At 42.5% G+C, this 19,345-nt stretch overlaps 1 protein-coding gene across 5 annotated transcripts in view; it reads left to right on the forward strand.

Annotated features, from left to right (window-relative positions):
- Window positions 1-19,136, forward strand: part of DYRK1A (dual specificity tyrosine phosphorylation regulated kinase 1A) — a 149,914-nt gene extending 130,778 nt beyond the window's left edge. For all 5 annotated transcript variants that reach the window (XM_039228685.1, XM_039228679.1, XM_039228657.1 and 2 more), the window contains 4 exons: window positions 115-255; window positions 9,872-10,178; window positions 10,653-10,777; window positions 15,832-19,136. In XM_039228685.1, the coding sequence (XP_039084616.1) occupies window positions 115-255; window positions 9,872-10,178; window positions 10,653-10,777; window positions 15,832-16,452 (1,194 nt within the window). In that variant the 3' untranslated portion in view covers window positions 16,453-19,136. The remainder of the gene's footprint in view (window positions 1-114; window positions 256-9,871; window positions 10,179-10,652; window positions 10,778-15,831) is intronic.
- Window positions 19,137-19,345: the final 209 nt, after the last annotated feature.

A 19,345-nucleotide genomic window follows, 5' to 3' on the forward strand; every position in this document is an offset into this window, starting at 1 on the left:
CTGACACACAAGAGATACTCTGTTTAAAATGTACGGGTGAACGAATGAACTGAGAAGAAGTAGGATGTACTACAGTAGAAGTTACAGGCTTTTTTATATTTATTTTTAATACAGGTAGATCAGATGAATAAAATAGTGGAAGTTCTGAGTATTCCACCTGCTCATATTCTTGACCAAGCACCAAAAGCAAGAAAGTTCTTTGAGAAGTTGCCAGATGGCACTTGGAACTTAAAGAAGACCAAAGATGGAAAACGGGTAAAAGAAAGAAACTTAATTAATTAATTAATCAATTTATTTATTTATTTATTTATTCATTTATGTGCCTGCGTTATTTGTTTCACTGCAGCTTTTCATAGCTCACTTTGTATTTGCTTGAAATCACTATCTCAGTTAACAATTACATTAAAAACTTAGGCATATATTTTCTTCAAAAGTTGGGGAGAGTTTGCCCAGAACTGTCTGTGTTGGACCAGTGGGTGTTGAATGAGCGGAGTGAAGCCTTCGGGTTGAAAACCGTGTGTCTGCCATGTGGCACAGCTGGTCAGGTCCCTTGCGCCTCGTCTGAGCAGCAGAACCCGTGAGACCCACCCGTGTCTCAGTGTGCGCATGTGTGGTGACGTCACAGGAAGCAGTACCGCAGCGTGAGCAGTAGGGGTCAGAGTTGCACTAACTGGCTTTTAAAAAAAAAATGTAGACTGGAGAAAAGAATGTTTGACTCAGGCAATTTGTGGCAAGAATATGAACTAAAATAGTCCTTCAATAGATGTCAGTTCTGGTTCCTAGCACAGTAGCCTGGACAGTGGGGGTGTCCTATGTCCAAAATCCTTAAACTAAGGTTTTCAAAATGTTAGGTTGTTCTAGTAATTTTCTTTTAGTTTTAGATCCCTGCACGATGTCAGTTTAACAGAGCATTAAATGGTGGCAATTTTGCATCCTGATATACTTTTTTTTATTTAAATGTGAAAATAGTCATATATTTTGTAATCTAGTTTCTCTCTGGTATAAAATGAATGTAATGTATAAATACCTGATGGTATGTGATCGATATACCCGACACCTTGTGATTGTAGTTGCGCACTGTTATCACTCAGGACTTTATTTCTGCTCTACTTTGTATTTTGCCCCTTGCATTTTAGCGATGCTGCCACCAGGTGTCCTTTCCAGTGAACTGAAGATGATGGTTATTTGCTGTAATTCACCTTCACGTAGGCTTTTACTATCAGATGGTTTTCTTTAAAATGTTTAAAAACACATCTGTAGTTGTATCTTTCGTACCTGCTTTGTAACTTACTACGTTCTGCCTTACTCTCTAAGTTCTAGGCAGTGCACTGTCTGGCAGCCCTCTTATGCCTGCTCCCCATAAGAAAGGGATGGAAACCAGCACACAGGCATCCTGAATCCTTTTGCCTTTATCTTCATAGCAAGCTTGTGAGTCACGATCCCTTTCCCCTTGAACCAAAACACAGCCTGGGAATCCTTAGTTTCACCAGCATTCAAGGTAGCTCAAGCCAGTCGATTTGAATTAGAGCGGAGGATATGAAACCTCCAAGTTTGATCTCTCTGCAGTACAGGCGGTACTGCTTTCTCCATTTGGAAGTTTTATTTTTTTCTTCCAGTTTTTTCTTTTTTCTAAATAAAACATTCTTACCATCCCATTCATATCTCTGCCTTATAAGACCACAGTTAAGCCACTGTGGGCTGTAACCTATCATTTCTCCCAAACTGAGCAATAATTATTATTTTTAAAAATTATAGCAGGGGGTGCATTTCAGAAAAGAGTAGATAAATCTTTTCTTTCCCTTCTTAAAATTGAAAATACCTTAACCTGCATTTAATACAATTACTCAACTATAAGTTTTATGAGATTTCCCTTAGCTGCAATTAGCAACTTCACTTAAGAAACTTAAAGTAGAAAATAACTATTTGTCTTTGAACATAGGTAAATTTTGCACCAACCAAAAAATAAATCCAGAACCAAATGATTCCGTTATGAAGGGGGCACTAGGGAATTTAACCATAAGTATAAATTCAGTACATGTGCTGTCATTGGGTATCTTTGTGCTGATTATTTTCTCAGCGATTTTACTTTTACTTTTAATTTCTCATCTGTGTGTCAAGAGCTCATTTTAGCTGCCTAGTAATGAAATCTGTATCTACTATATGTATACTTTTTTGGTAGGGAAAGTGGATGAAGAATTAAGATGCTGTTTTGTTGAAGTATAATTTAGGGACAATAACAGGCACACTTTAAGTGTTCATTTTGTTTTAACTTTAGATACAACACTTTCCCCACCACCTTGAATAAGATACAGAATATTGTGACCCTTTGTTGTCCCTCCCCTAGTTTCTGATTTCTCTCTTCCTAGGTTAGTTTTGCCTATTCATAGGCAAAATGCATATAAATGCAATCCTGTAGTATTTACTATTTTGTTTCCTTCACTTTAACAAATGTTGGTTTTGGAAATTCACCCATATTGTTGAGGGTCGCAAAAGTTATTTCATTTTACTGCTTCATAGTATTCTGGTGAATGAAGATACTCTAGTTTATCTGTATGTACCTGTCCATGGACGGTTGTTTCCAGTTTGGAACTGTTACGAATAAGGGTACTGGGAACATTCTTGCAGAAGTCTCTTGTACACGTGTGTTTTTGTTTCTCAGGGGTCGTTGCCTAGAGGTAGAATTGCCAGGTCGTAGGGTATCTGTGTGTTTACCTTCATGGGAAAATACAGTTCTCCAAATTTTGTCATCAGTTTTCATCCCTGCAGTGTATGCGGGTTCCAGCTGCACGACATCCTCACCCTTTGATGTGGTTAGTCTTTCTGAAATTAGCCGTCCACACGGTGTACATAGTGGTTTCGTTTGCGTTTCCCCATGACTAATGATACGTGCTTTTTAAGAAGCATTTGTAGATCTTTCTTTGTGACCATCTTTCCAGTCTTCTACTTATTTTTTGTTGAGTTATTTGAGTTGTAGGGTTTTTTTTTTTTTAAACATATAGTGAATATAAGTGCTTTGTCATACGTGTGTCCGTATTTTTTTCCCAGATTGTGGTTTACCTGTTTCATTTCTTAATGGTGTCTTTTGAGGAGTGGAAAATTTTACTATTTTCAAATGAAATTTGTCAACTTTTTAAAATGAATAGTAGTAGGTTTTTTATCTTAAGAAATCTTTGCTTTCCTCAAGTTTGTGATGGTATTCTGTGCTTTCTTTTAAAAGTTTTTCTGATCCTGGCTTTTATGGTTAGAGTTCTGGGGTCCATCTCAAACTAAGTTTTGAGGATAGAATGAGGCGTAGGAGTTGATATTCACGTCCCCGGATGCTTACCTTAGAGGTACAGCATCATTTGTTGGGCAGTTGCCTTTCCCTGTCGTGTGGGCGCTTTTGTCCAGATACTGATCTTTTTAGTGGGGGTCTGTATTTGCACCTTGTTCTGTTAACATTGCTTTATCCTTGAACCCGTATCATGGTGCCGGTTCCCATACCTGTGTGGGAAGTCTCCAGGTCAAGTAGTCTAAATCACCAGCATCTTTTCTTCTGTTTCAGAAAGTTCCTCCATGTTCCTCAGATCCTTTTTATTTACATATAGAGTTTAATCAGCTTATAAACTTGTAAAAAAGAAAATCTTGCTGGAATCTCTTTGGATTATATTAAGGGTCCATCCAGGAGAATGGACGTCTTAACAGTATTGAGTCCTCCAGTCTGTGAATATGGTTTATTCGTTTATTTAGTCTTTCCTTTTTATCCTCGGCAGCATTTTGTAGTGTTTAGTGCAGAAGTCTCACACATGTTTTGTTTAGTTCATTTTATAAGTATCATTTTCTACTTTCTCATTGAAAATAGGTGTAAGTAGAATTGCATTTTGTATATGGACTCATATCCTAAGACCTTGCTAAATTTACCTGTTCTAGTTTTTTGTTTGTTTTCAGATTCTGTTGGGCTTTCTACGTAACCATATCCTCCGCAAATGAACAGTTTTAGTCTTCCAGTCTGTATGCCTTTATTTATTTTTCTTGTTTTATTGCACTGACTAGGACCTCCGTATATTGAGTAGTTTTGGTGAGAACAGACATCGCCCCTTGTTCTCAATCTTGTGGGAAAAGCACACCAATTCAAGTATGGTGCCAATTGTAGATTTCTTGTAACTCTGTCAGGTTGAAGGAGGAGTTTCCTGTGTTTTTAGAGAAGTGTCTTGCTTGCTTGTTTTTCTAGATCATGAGTGGGTTTTGAATGTTGTCATATGCTTTCTGCACCTGTAGAGATGATCATATGTTTTTTTCCCTGTTAGGTGGTAAAATACATCAGTAATTTTTGGAATGTTAAGCTTAACCTGTGATAAACCACACTTCTTACATATTGCTGGGTTCTGTTTGCTAATCTACATTGGTAGGAATATTTGTCTAAAAATTTTATATAATGCTTTCGTTAGGTTTTGATCTCAGGGTTATGCTGGTCTCAGAAAACTATTGGGGAAGTATTCTTTCTTGATTTTTCTGAAGAACTTACATAAGATTGGCATTATTTCTTTTATAAGTATTTATTAGTATTCATTGATGAAGCTACAGGACTGGAGATGTTCTTTGTTAGAAGGTTATTAATTGTAGCTCAGACTTTTTGGTAAATATATGGCTATTTGGATTTTTTGGGGGGTCCATTTTGGTAGGTATGTATTTCAAGAAATGTGTACTCATCTCAGTTGTTGGCTTTGTCAGCATAAAATTACTCATAATATTTCATTATTATCTTTGTAATTTCTAGAGGATCTGTAGTGATAAGTCTCTCTTTTATTCCTAATATTGGTCATTTCTGTTTTCTCCTTTTTCCCATTCCTCTTGCTGGGGGTTTGTCAAATTTACCAATCTTTTCAAACAACCAGTCTTTTTTCTTTTGTTTCTACTGTTGCTTCGTCCTATTTCTATTTCATTGGTTCTTTTCTCTTATTATTTCTTTTTCTTCTCCTTACTTTAGGCTAAATTTGCTTTTTCTTGCTTCTGAAGTAGAACGTTAGATCATTTACTTAAAACTTTCTTCTCTTAATGGTATAAATTTCCCTCTAACTATTGCTTTAGCTGCATGTAGCAACTTTTGATATATTTTAAGTCTCATTGATTTTGAAACATTCCTAATTTCCCTTGTGATTTCTTTTTACTCATTGTTATTTAGAACGGTGTTCTATAATTTCATAATACTGGAGGATTTTCTAGATGTCTCGTTGTTAACTGATTTCTAATTCAGTAGCATCATGGTCAGAAAACATGATTTCACTCCTTTAGACAAAATTCATTGAGACTTGCTTTATGTGATATACGAGGTAATCTCATCTTGTGATTGTCCTGTGTGCATTTGCAAAGAATTGTATTTTATATAGTTGTTTGGTGTAGTGGTCTGCAAATGTCGGTATAGGCCAGGCTCCTTGATTTTTTTTTTTTTCTCCATATCTTTTACATCCTTATTTTATATTTATGTGTATCTGTGTCTGTCTGCCTGTGGATATTTGTTTTATCAATGACAGAGGGGAATGTTAATCTTTAGTGATAATTTTGGATTTGTCTTAATCTCCCTTGAGTTGCTTTATGTGTTTTGAAGCTCTCTTAGTAGGTGTGTACTCATTTAGTGTTGTTGTGACTGTGATAAATTCACTTTTTAAAAAAAAAATTTTTTTTAATGTTTTATTTGTTTCTGAGAGAGAGAGAGACAGCATGAGCAGGGGAGGGTCAGAGAGGGAGGGAGACACGGAATCTGAAGCAGGCTCTAGGCTCTGACCTGGCTGTCCGCACAGAACCCGATGTGGGGCTCAAATTTATGAACCGTGAGATCGTGACCTGAGCTGAAGTTGTATGGTTAACTGACTGGGCCACCCAGTGGCCCCTAAATTCACTTTTTTATTATGATGAAATGTCCCTTTTTATCTCTAGTAATATTTTTATCGTTGTTAGATTTGTCTGATATTACAGTATCTGTACCAACATTTGTATTCTTAACATTTCATAGTCTATATTTTTCTGCCCTCTAACTTCAAATCTGTATGTATTTTTATATATGAAATTTGCCTCTTGTATGCAACGTTTAGTTGTCAAGCCTTTTAATTCAGTCGGATAGTCTTTTTTTTTCACGATCAGTTTTAAAACCATTTAATTATTCAGACGTTTAGGTTTTAACTGTTGTCATATTTGTTCTCTGGTATACCTTTTTCCCCCATTCCTTCTTTCCTGCCTTCGCTTGAGTCAGTGGAGTACTTTCTGGTGTTCTGGTATTTTATTTCATCTCCTCTGTTGACCTTTTAGCTCTTAACTGGTGTGTAATTTTTAGTGTTACATGTACTTTAATGCATCAGTCAACGTTCATCTAACACCAGTTGATAAACCATGTAATTAGCCATGAGCTTTTGTCTAACCCTCCACCTCGTGGAGGTTATCATCATCATACATCATTCTGCATATGTTATATGGCATCATACATCACTTCTGCATATGTTATAACCCTCACAGCAAACATGTCGATTGCTTTTAAAATTAAAAGCGACTTTTAAAGAAATTTTGAAACACACAAAAACTAAAGATACTAAAAAGATCTTTTCTGTTTACCTTTGTATAGTTCTTGATTCCTTTCCACACTTCTTGGCTTCCGGTCTGAAGAACTTCCTCTAACTTTATTTTGTAGGGAATAACTTTTGCTGATGATGTCTTTAGCAGTTGTTTATCTGAAAATATATTTACCTTCTTAAGGAAGATACTGGAAATTTCCATGAATATAGAATTAAAATTCTAGATTGATATTTCAGCAAAAGAGAAAAAGAGGTTGTGACATTGTGTTCTGTATTACGTTGTTTCTGAAGAGAAGCCAGTGGCTTTTCTAAGTATCCTTCCCTGTATGTAATGTTTCCCCCTTCCCCCTGGCTGATTTTGATGTTTTCTCTTTATGTTCAGTTCTTCAATAATTTAACTCTTATGTCTCCAGGTACAGTTTTCTTTGTATTTATTTTCCTTAGAGTTGCTAAGATCTTAGGTCTGTGAGTTGATCTCTTTCATCAAGTTGTGAATATCTTCAGACTATCTTTTCAGATATCTGTTGCTTCGATTTTTCTTCTCCTAATTCTCTACTGAAATGTGTGTGACAGCAATCAGCATGATCGCAGAGGTCTCCAGTTTGTTCATGTTGTTTTGTATTTTGTTTTAGTTTGGATAATTTCTTTGCTCTGTCTTCTGATTCCCTGCTTTTTTTTCTTCTGCTGAGTCCAATCTGCTGTTAAAACCATTAAATGAATTCTTTATTTCTAATATTGTGTATTTTAGTTCTGACATTTCCACTTACCCTTCAAAGAAAGGTTTCATTTGGTCTTCTGAAATCCCCCATTTATTCACACATGCTGTCCTTTTGAACTAAATTAATTTAAAAAAAATTTTTTTTAATGTTTTATTTATTTCTAGGAGAGAGAGAGACAGCGTGAGCAGGGAAGGGTCAGAGAGAGAGCGAGTCACAGACTCTGAAACAGGCTCCAGGCTCTGAGCTGGCAGTCAGCACAGAGCCCGACGTGGGGCTCAAACCCACGAACCGCGACATCATGACCTAAGCGAAAGTCGACGCTTAACCGACTAAGCCACCCAGGCACCCCTGAACTAAATTATTTAACCTGTTTATCACAGTTATTTGTAACACCTGTCTGCCAATTTCAACATCTGAGTGGTTTATTTATGGGGCCTTCTCACTAATTTTTTCACTTTGATTATGGACCCATCTTTTTAAAATTTCTTGTGTCTGTAGTTTTTTAAATGTATGCTGGCCTTTGTTTTTTCAGAACAGTTGTGATGGAAGTAAACCTTCGCTCCAGAAAGAGACATGCCTCTTACTCTGTCAGGCAGTAGTGTGGGACTGAGTCCGTCTCCTTTGTAGCTGAGCTGAATCTGGGCTTGGCTTTGTTTGTGTGCACGGCCTGGATTTTCTTCTCCACTGTCTTCCTAGGTTTTAGTGGGGGGTCGGACGGGGACCTGAGCGCGCTCTTTCCAGCCCCACTGGCGTTGGTGGCTCAGGCAGTCTGTCCATCCTGCTGCTCTGTCTGAGCCCACAATGCTGGGGGGCAGGGGGGGGGTTGCCTGGGCTGTCCACCTGCCCTCAGCCTTTCGCCCGTCCACATCTGCCACGAGTTGGCTGGCATTGGGCTGGATTCTTCTTACGCACATCTCTGGCATTTGCCCCTTCCCTCGCCTAGGTTTCATCTCTCCTAGGAAGGACTTTTCATTTTCTGGAATTTAGTTAACTCTGATTTGTTTAGTTCTTGGCACTCTGATGGGTTTTTTTCCCCTTTTTTTTTTAATTTACTTTTTAAATTTACATCCAAGGTAGTTAGCATATAGCACAACAGTGATTTCAGGAGTGGATTCCTTACTGTGCCTCACCCATTAGCTCATCCCCGCTCCAGCAACCCTCTGTTCTCCGTATTTACGAGTCTCTTACGGTTTGTCCCCCTCCCTGTTTTTATATTGTTTTTTTTTTTTTAATGTTTTATTTATTTCTAGGAGAGAGAGATAGCGTGAGCAGGGGAGGGTCAGAGAGAGAGGGAGACACAGACTCTGAAACAGGCTCCAGGCTCTGAGCTGGCAGTCAGCACAGAGCCCGACGCGGGGCTCGAACCCACAAACCACGAGATCATGACCTAAGCGAAAGTCGGACGCTTAACCGACTAAGCCACCCAAGCGCCCCTGTTTTTATATTGTTTTTGCTCCCTTTCCTTATGTTCATCTGTTTTGTATCTTAAAGTCCTCCTTTGAGTGAAGTCATAGGATATTTGTCTTTCTCTGACCAATTTCGCTCAGAATACCCTCTAGTTCCATCCATGTGGTCGCATATGGCAAGATTTCTTTTTTTTTTTTTTTTTTTGATTGCCGAGTAATACTCCATTGTGTACATGTACCACATCTGTTGGGTTTTTTAAATGGAATGATTTTGTGGCCGACCTACTGGCTTGTTTTTGCTTTCAGAGTGAGAACAGTGGTCTCTTTGGCAAGTTTCTACATTGTCACTAGAAGCAAAAATCAGTGATGTCATTCTGAATAAATTCAGTATTCATAGGGATTGTAAGGGTTATACCACCATCTATTAAAAAGTTAGTTTTCAGAAAAATCTCAACATATGTTAAGGGAATTTATTATTCAGCATATTCTAAAGGGAGGCCTAAATAATTTGCTTTTAATTTCTTTATCTAAATATGAAAGTGGTGGGGGAGTACCTGGCTGGTCCAATCAGGAGGCTGTACAGCTCTTGATCTTGGGGTCACGAGTATAAGCCCCATACTGGGTTTAGAGACTACTTAGGAAAATAAGTGAAATGAAATAATAAATACAAGCAGGTAGGGTTAAACCAGTGAATCTTAACTTGGAGGGAATACCACAGCTTTGAAGAGCCACTCTTAGGAAGTGCACCCAAGGTCACATGCATCGGGCGGAAAAACGGCTCAGAACCACTGAGCTGGAGCAATGGTTACACGGGGCCTTTCTAGCAAACCAGATGGTAAAAGCTTAAGGCTTTGTGGCCTTCTGTTGCTTATCACACAGTTGTGTTTCTTTGTTTTTACAACCTTTAAAAATATAAAACCCATTCATAGCTGAAGCTATAGAAAAACAGCCCCAGGCCAGGCCATTGTTTGGTGACCCCTGGGCTTCATGTCTTTATAGGCATCTTTGGTCTCGAAGTATTTTGAATTTCTCTAACAAGTGCATTAGGAATAGTAATGTGTCAAAATCCAGAGAATCTGAGTATAAAGCGTTCTTTTCAATAAAGGTCTCAATATATAATATACGTAAGCATATTTGAAGTTATGCAGGCTTTTAGTACTCCGTCAAATTTAGAGAAAGCCTATTTTATCTTTCTTCTCTCTAGGAGTATAAACCACCAGGAACCCGTAAACTTCATAATATTCTCGGAGTAGAGACAGGAGGACCTGGCGGGCGTCGTGCTGGGGAATCGGGTCATACTGTGGCTGACTACTTGAAGTTCAAAGACCTCATTTTAAGGATGCTTGATTATGACCCCAAAACTCGAATTCAACCTTACTATGCCCTGCAGCACAGTTTTTTCAAGAAAACCGCTGACGAAGGTACAAACACCAGTAACAGTGTGTCCACAAGCCCCGCGATGGAGCAGTCCCAGTCCTCGGGCACCACCTCCAGCACGTCCTCCAGCTCAGGTGGGTCTTTCTGGCGCCCGGGGGGGCCTGCGAGTGCCTGTTCTCGCTGCAGTGCTGGGGCTCTTGGAAAGTCCTAACAAAACGTGGTCGTTGGGATGGGGGGAGAGGGATTGATTACAGAACCCGCCCTCTGTCGTTACCAGAACCGTCACCTGTCCCCAAGCTCCCACTCTTAATTACGCCTAATAAATACTGCTTGGCAGTTGGAAGTGAAACCCTCTCTTAGCTAGAATTTTCCATTGTTTTCTTAAAGAGATATACTTTGTTCATGTGCTTGAACTTTCCCCTGATGTAATTCAAACCAGACTGGTATTAGTTCAGGGTCGATGTGAAAGAACTCAGAGAGCTAGGTGACTTCCCAATACGCTCCGAGGTTCCTACGGCTTTGTGTGCGTGCCACGCCCCCAGTGTCAATGTTAGCCTTGCAGAGTTAACTGCGGACTTAACAAGCTGTGCTGTGTTGTGACACCGAAGGTGGATCGTCGGGGACGAGCAACAGTGGGAGAGCCAGGTCAGACCCGACGCACCAGCACCGGCACAGCGGCGGACATTTCACAGCTGCCGTCCAGGCCATGGACTGTGAGACTCACAGTCCCCAGGTGAGCTCCCCACCGTGGAGGCCCGGCCCCGCGGCCGCCAGCCAGGCAGCGGTGGGCGCCGGTGCGTTCCCGCCCGGCCTGTCACTTACCCCACCGAGCCTCACTAGCTGCCTCGTTTATAAGGAGTTCTGACCTATTTGTAACTAAGGAAGCACCACTTTGCCGTTTCCTCCCTCGTTGTTTAGAAACAGCTAACATTTCTTGGGTGTACACCGGCCTGGGTCCCAGTTGTTCTTTCCTGTAGTTACCTCCTTCACTGCAGCGGCATTTTGAGCCTTGCGCTGTTCGAGTTCTCGTTTTACTTTGGGCCCTGACCCTTGCTGGGCTCAGGAACTGTCCCCGGCTCGTGGTCTTCATGATTGTGCTCTGATTGTCATCTCTGACGGTCCTTCATTCCCAGTTTGTGGTTTGAGTCTAACTTCCATGTTGTTTTGGGGTTTTTTTGTTTTTGTTTTTTTTTGAAGGTTTTTTTGTTCCTTTTTCTGTTTTTGGTTTTAATGTTTATTTACTTTTGAGAGAGAGAGAGAGACAGAGCACCAGTGTGGGAGGGTCAGAGAGAGAGGGAGACACAGAATCCGAAGCAGGCTCCTGGCTCTGAGCTGTCAGCACAGAGCCCAACGCGGGGCTCGAACCCGTGAAGGGTGAGATCATGACCTGAACCTAAGTAATTGAATAGTGTTTTTCTTTTAAAAAAATTTTTTTTGATGTTTTCTTTATTTCTGAGAGAGAGACAGCATGAGCAGGGGAGGGTCAGAGAGAAGGAGACATAAAATCAGAAGCAGTTTCTAGGCTCTGAACTAGCTGTCAGCACAGAGCTCGACACAGGGCTTGAACCCACGAACCGTGAGATCATGACCTGAGCCAAAGTCAGACACTTAACCGACTGAGCCACCCAGGCACCCCGAGTAGTGTTTTTTTTTAATGGGGTGAAGCAGATGGTGGTAGTAAAAATATTTATCAAATGCTTTTTGTAAAATACTAATTCATACTGGGTGCTGTGTCCTGGTGCCATATGATGAGAGGTCAGGGTAGTATTTGATGAGTGCAGTAAAGACAGGGTGCTGACCACGCCCCATTCTTGTGGCTGCGGCCGCTGGGCGCTGCAGGAGGAAAGCACGAGCAGGCGTGGCCCGTCCCGCTGCCAGTCCCTATTCCCCAGCCTCGTGGGGGTGTCATCCTCCTCCCTCCCAGGGGCAGACTTTGCGCTTTGCTCAGCCTCTGGCTCCTGGGTGTGCCCCTCCCCTTCTGCTTGATTCTCTTCCTTTCAGCATCTGATCCTCCCCAGGCGTCTCCCGTCTGGGGCCAAACCTTTTCCTGGCCCGCTTCCGTCTGGCCCTGCATCGTGCTAGCCCCTGGTGGCTCTGTTTTACTCCTGAACAGTTCCTCAGTCAGCCTCGGGGGGCTGCCCCTAAGCCTGGGACACCGTTCCTGCACGTGTCCCCTGTGGTTGCCACCGAGGAGGCCACCGGGCGTCCGGAGGCCTGTCTTTCTTTGTTCCTCACCCACAAGGACGGTTTTGGCTCCTCCTTGCCCTTTGGAGGACGTTCCCTCTTTTCCCCTTGACGGGATGCTCCCTGTGTGTCCCCCACTTCTCTGGCCTTCCCTGCCCTGTCTCCTCTTCTGGATCCTCCTCTGCCCGCCCAGGAGACATGGGTGCTCCAAAAGGCACGCCCACTCGCTGGTTGGCTCACCCCCACCCCCAACCCCCCACCTGGTGCCGCGGTTCCGTCTTGATGCAGGTCACTCCTCCAGCTTCATTTCTGACCTGGACCTCCGTCCTGAGCCCCGGGTCTCTGTGTCCGTCCGTGTGCACTCCTCGTACGGATGACCTTGAGTCACCCACTGGTTTGAGCCGTACATCTGGGGGTTAGGTCAGGGCGTTAATCCTTGACTCATCTTTCCCCTCGTCCCGCAGCTGAATCAAATAGTGAATTGTGTGAATTCTAAATATGCTAAATGTGCTTTTAGTTTCTTCACTTTATCCCATTGCTACAACCGTCTCCAGCCTGTCTCACTATAAAGAATGTTCTAATTGGTCTCCCAGCATTTAAGTCCACGCAGCAGTCAGCACCATTCTCTTCTCCGCAGGCACGTGAGCGTTCAGTAGAGCAGCCTGATGCGGCTTTCCCCAGCTTGAAACCAGTGTGTGGCTTCCTTTGTACTTGAAAGGAACTGGAGACTTTCCGCGAGGGTCTCGGTCATTGCCACGGTCCCGCCCCTTTGCAGAGCATTCTTCCTCCTGCTTGCTTGCTCTGGCTTACTGGACTTTTGTCTTTTCTTGGAATAGACCACATTCTTCCATGTCTCTCACAGGTTCTGTGCTCAGCCTGGAACACTTTTCCTCTCTCTCGACTGTGGTCGCTACCATTTATACTTCAGACCTTCACTTATATGTCACTACTGGTTTTTGTATCCTTTTTGAGATATTCTATACATATCCACATACAGCTGTAGACTCTTAACCTTTGTACACAAACAGCTTGCCATGTGCACGTTCAGGTCTTGGGTTTTTTTGGTGGGGGTGTTTTATACACACACACACACACACACACACATATGCATGTATATATACACACATGTTTTAATATTTAATATTTTTAATATGTATTTGGAGCTCTTTTCTGCGTCAGTACCCAGAGAACCTTTTCCTCCTCCTCCTTCACATGATACCCTGTCTACATGTTCCGTAAGTCATTTCCCCAGGCCCCTGTTAATTTCCAGCCTTCTTTACTATTACCGATGATGCTAGAATACCACAGGCCTGTCGCTCCTACGCACGCAGCGTACGTGTGCTAGGCGCCTCTTGATGTGAGGCCGCAGGTCAGGGGGCGGTGTGATCTGTAAGTTTTAGACTTGTGTCAGTTGCTACACATTCGTTTTTGCCAGTGGAGCCCTCCGCCAACAAGACTTTGGAGAAACCGTTGGTGTGATCACCTTTGATCAGTATGAGATGGAAAATGGTATTGGACAGAAGATATGTTTATTTTATTTTTCTTTCTTATTAAAAAGATTTTAAGTTTGTTTTTTTATGAGAGAGAATCCCAAGCAGGCTCCACACTGTCAGTGCAGAGCCCAATGCGGGGCTCAAACCCACAAACCGTGAGATCATGACCTGAGCTGAAATCAAGGATCCAATGCCTAACTAACTGAGCCACCCAGGCACCCCCGCTTATTTCTGTTTATACGTGAATTTGAGTAGCCTTATAGTTTTAAGATCCCTTAGTATTTTCTGAGAACTCTCTGCCTGTTTTTGTACTGGATTGTTTCTAGTGGTGTTTCTTGAAATTCGGTTCTTAAGGTCACTTCTGTTGAATATATCATGCTTTGTGTTGGCTCCTGGTAAAAGTCCTAGGCTTTGCCTTCTTCCAGCTTATAGTGACAGAGGAAATAAACAAAATGAGCCAAATTAGTAGAAATTGCAAGTACCACTGATGAAAGGTATCAGAATGTGATACAGGATGGCAGTGTGTTGGGTGGGATATAATATGGCTGGAGTGAGCCAAAGTGATGATACACCCCAAATACAGTAGCTTAAGGGAGCATGGAATCTCTTTTATGTAGCAGTCCCGGGAGGGCTTTCAGGTGTGGCATGGCTCCCTCCCGCGTCCTGCGCGAGTAACTCCATCCCTTTGAGCCTGATTGTCTGCTCTCTCCCCCAGGCAGGATGCAGGGGGTATTTGCGGGCAGATCTGGCCATGACCTAAAAGCATAAAAACTTTCATTCGTGTTCCACTGACTAAAATTTAGTCACGTGGCCATACAGAGCTGAGTACAGGGGAGGCTGGGAAGTGAAGTGTGGCCTGTGCGGACAGCTGGTAGCATCTGGCACAGGAGTTGGGGCGGCGTTAGCCAGAGTGGTCAGAGAAGACTCGACCTGAAAGAGAAAGAAGCATCCGAGCAGAAATTAGAGAAGTCAGAGCGTTCTACGCAGGAAGGGGCAGGAGGCACAGATGCCCTGACACCTTTGAAAGCTACGACTACCAGGTGGAGGAATAGAAGGAAGACCCAGTGTTGGGACCCAGGTGGCAAGGGGCAGGGTGGCTGGAGGAGGGGGCTGGGGAGATGAACGGTGGCCACGTGAGGCAGACCACGTGTGGATTTGGGATTATTTTGTTTTCATGGTAAGTGCACGGAGAAATCACCAGAGGATTTTAAATAGGGAAGTTGATTGGATTTGTGTTTTAAAAAGATGATTCTCCTCTTCTGGAGAATGGATGGGGAAAAAGGCCCAGGATGGAAGTGGGGAGCTGATGTAGGAGGCTGGTGTGCAGCGCGGTGGCGCCGTGGACGGTAAGAGCCTGGGAGAGAGCCGGTGGTGGTGGAGGCGGAGGGAAGAGGCCAGGCTGGAGCTGTTTCGAAGGCGCCCTCCGGGGTATTTGCTGGCGGTTTGAACGGAGGGATTTGCTGCAGCTGATGGAGAGAGTGCTCTTACCGAGACAGGAAAGATGGAAAGAAGAGGGGCTTCCTGGGAAAGTAAAGAATTCACTTTGAACCTATAGAGAATATTTATTATCTGGCTTTTTCCAGAAAAAGTTTGCTGATCTCTGCCATAAACATGCTCCTCAGGAAGTAAAGTGGCCAGTGAAATATATGAGCCTAGCCATGTATATAGTTTGCTCAGAATTGCAGCTTTCATAGTAAAATACTGTTTCGCTCAAACATACTTGGAATTGTACATTCTAAATTTTTTTAATGTTTATTCATTTTGAGAGCAAGTGAGAATGAGAGAGAACGTGTGTGCGCATGGGGGAGGGGCTGAGAGAGAGGGAGACACAGAATCCAAAGCAGGCTGCAGCCTTGCAGCTGTCAGCACAGAGCCCAGCAGGGGGCTCAAACCCACGAACCATGAGGTCATGACCGGAGCCAAAGTCAGATGCTCAACCAGCTGAGCCACCCAGGCGCCCCAGAATTTTGCATTCTAGAACTAGCACATTAGAAGTTTCAAAATCCTCTCTCGCTAATTAATGTAAATGCTGGTGTCCTGGCTTTTGATTGAAGATTAAGTAAAGCTTGGAAACTGTACTCTGAATAAATGCTTCAAAATCTTCTTCCAGGTGCGTCAACAATTTCCTGCTCCCCTCGGTTGGTCAGGCACTGAAGCTCCTACACAGGTCACTGTTGAAACTCATCCCGTTCAAGAAACAACCTTTCATGTAGCCCCTCAACAGAACGCATTGCATCATCACCATGGAAACAGCTCCCACCACCACCACCACCACCACCACCACCACCACCACCACGGACAACAAGCCTTGGGTAACCGGACCAGGCCAAGGGTCTACAATTCTCCAACGAATAGCTCCTCTACCCAGGATTCTATGGAGGTTGGCCATAGTCACCACTCCATGACATCCCTGTCTTCCTCAACTACTTCTTCCTCTACATCTTCCTCCTCTACTGGTAATCAAGGCAATCAGGCCTACCAGAACCGCCCCGTGGCTGCTAACACCTTGGACTTTGGACAGAATGGAGCCATGGACGTTAATTTAACCGTCTACTCCAATCCCCGCCAAGAGACTGGCATAGCTGGACATCCAACGTACCAATTTTCCGCTACCACAGCTCCTACACATTACATGACTGAGGGACATCTGACGATGAGGCAAGGGGCCGACAGAGAAGAGTCCCCCATGACAGGAGTTTGTGTGCAACAGAGTTCTGTAGCCAGCTCGTGACTAGATTGAAACTTGAGTTTGTTTCTTGTGTGTTTTTATAGAAGTGGTGTTTTTTTCCAAAAAACAACGTGCAAAGCTGCTTGCATCAGAAGGAGGTTAACACACCGAACCGCTACCAGAGGGCAAAGCTGGCTTTTCTTTTTTTCTTTTTTTCTTTTTTTTCTTTTTAACTTGAAAAGATTGCAAAGGGACAATGAAGTTTTTCAAAGAGCCATGTCCAAACCTGTCGTCACGGAGCGCGCAGAGGTGTCCTCTTTTCGCCTCCCCCATTTTAACTTGCCACACCCCCAGCCGTAGTGGGTTTTTTTGTCTTTTCTGTTCCACAAAAGTTAATGTTCAGATGTTGGTCTTGGTCATTTGCCAACTAATTTTAAAATAAAAAGGCACTGCACATAATTTGCATACAGGGCCCCACGAGGGTGTTTTTTTCCTTTTTGTTTTTTCCTTTTTTCCTCCCCCCCCCCCCCCCGTTTGTTTTGTTTTGGGTGGGGGGTGGGAAGTTTGGGTTTTTGAGTCCTCTAAACACACTCGGGCACGGCAGCGCAGTGCTGTCAGGAAGAGGGCCCTCCCGCTTACACAGACCTCACCTGCAGCTGTGTGGAAGGGACGGTTGTGTCGGAGTGTGTAAGGCACGGTGAGCATGCTAAGTGGCGGGGATCAGAACTCTCCCGTCCGAACCTACTGACGAGCAAAGCAGCGATTACACGGGATGCCGTGGGTCTCCTGTCGGAGAGGCCACGGTAGATAGTAACGGAACGTGACTGGTCTCCTAACCGAGGTGCACTGAGAAGCAATCAACGGGTCAGTCGTGGCCAGTCCTGGGGAGGTCTGAGTGGTGGTCTTTGGGATAACCTTTGGCCTTATGGATTCGGACTCGAAATTAGAAGAGCCTACCATTTCAGATGCAATCACTTTTGGACATGCTTTTGCAGACAGTCCTTAATGCTGAAAACACAGAGAATGGGTAATTCAAGAGGCCTTTCTTTTAAAATAGACTTTTGTGACCCACTAATTGTAAGGTATTGCAAGGTCACTTTGCGTGTGTCATAAAGTTGACTTCCTTATTGGTTGAAGGTCACAGAAGTAGTGGTTTGCTTTGATGGAAATAGCTACAGCTGTGTCCCTTCCTGCTTTTTACTTTTTTTTTTGCTTTTTTTTTTTCTCGGCACGTGGTATTTCCACCATTTCTTCTGCACAAAGATGTCTTCTGTTCATCCTGAACATTTTTAAAAAATGCAGAATTTTATGTGACTGCTTTTTTGCCTCACAATTATGCTGTGAATTTTACAAAAATTTATTTTCTTTTTTGATAATTTATTGTACCAAAGCTGTTTTTATAGCACATAGATGTCTGTAACCAATAATGTAGCAGTCCTGCACTTTGACACAAGGTGTAACTAGACCATTTTTAAATGTCAGTTGAAAATTATGGCTGTACTATTGCTTAAACAAAACTGGAACTGTTGTTGACTCCATAGCCGATACACCCACAGCAGTCTGTCTTCTGAACATACTAGATTGACATCCAGAAATCAGCATGACAGCATCTGTTACTCTCTCAGTGTGTTCGGGCTTCTGAAGGGAAAGGGACACTGGATCCAGAAGCTATGGACCCAGCAGCTGATTCTCGTATTCCTGATTAACCTACTTGTAAACTTGAAAGCAAGACCTCGATTGCACCAACAGGTCCAAAACCCGAGCACGAGTAAAGCAAAACTCTCACGCGTGACCCGAAGTGAACAGGCTGGTGTTTTAACAGGTGCCTAGTTTTGAGATTATGCAGCCTTAATGTAACACAGTCTGGCAGTGGCTAAATTTGTGTTCCCATTTTAAATTGACCAATTTTAGGGTGTTATACTTTTGAGCGGTTGAATTGGGAGAATGAAGATAAGTCACTTATCTGTCCAGGATCAAAAGAAGCCTAGGAAAGAAGCAGTAATCTACCTCTGCCGATAACCCTGTTCAGAACAACTCAGCAGAACCCACATTACTTTTTCTTGGTCAATTCCATGTGGCTGACTAGGTCAAGTTTTTTCTGAACAAAAGCAGGTTTTTATATGTAAACAGTGACAAAAGAGAGGCTTAAAACTATGTGAATGTGAATGGAACCTGGGAAATATCCGTTTTTATAATCCACAACAATTTTTTTGTTGTTAATCAGGAAATCCATATTTATTTTGTAATTAAATGTCAAGCCTGTGGATGATTTTTGAACTTGGTAGTTCATAAAAGGTTTACAGCAAATAAAAGGATATCATCTTGAGTCTAGCAATATCAAAAGGAATCAGTAGTTCCTGCTGTTTAGGAATATAAGGGGAAGATATTACATGGGTCAGGTCATTTTTTTTTTCTGTGCTGGTTGCCACATCTTCGCAAGCACCAAAAACGAAAGCAGTTTTCAAACCGCTATTTACATAAAGGAAATCATAAAAATCCAGTGCTTCTGCATACTGTGTTATGTTACAGTCCAGTTTTGTGTGCTTTACTACACGGTTTGGTTACAGGACTTCTGTGCATTGTAAAACATAAACAGCATGGAAAAGGTTAAATACCTGTGTGCAGATTGTAAGATCTGGTCCGGACTTGCTGTGTATATTGTAACGTTAAATGAAAAAGAACCCCCCCTTTGTATCATAGTCATGCGGTCTTATGTATGATAAACAGTTGAATAATTTGTCCTCAGACTCTTTACTATGCTTTTTTAAAATTAAGAAAGATGTAAACATAGTAAAAATCTTCCTATGCAATCAACCTGGTCCAGGTAATGGTCTGGTAGGTATATGGAGTGAGAGCTTGGCCAAATGTGTAAGAAGGAGAATGGTAGCGACCTTGACATAAGGCTTCCCAAATCTCGGAAAGTAAAAATTGAAGGTTTTGATTTTGGTCATTTTGA

Source organism: Hyaena hyaena, unplaced genomic scaffold (assembly GCF_003009895.1).
Source record: "Hyaena hyaena isolate Hyena2069 unplaced genomic scaffold, ASM300989v1 scaffold_2, whole genome shotgun sequence".
Classification (NCBI taxonomy): domain Eukaryota; kingdom Metazoa; phylum Chordata; class Mammalia; order Carnivora; family Hyaenidae; genus Hyaena; species Hyaena hyaena.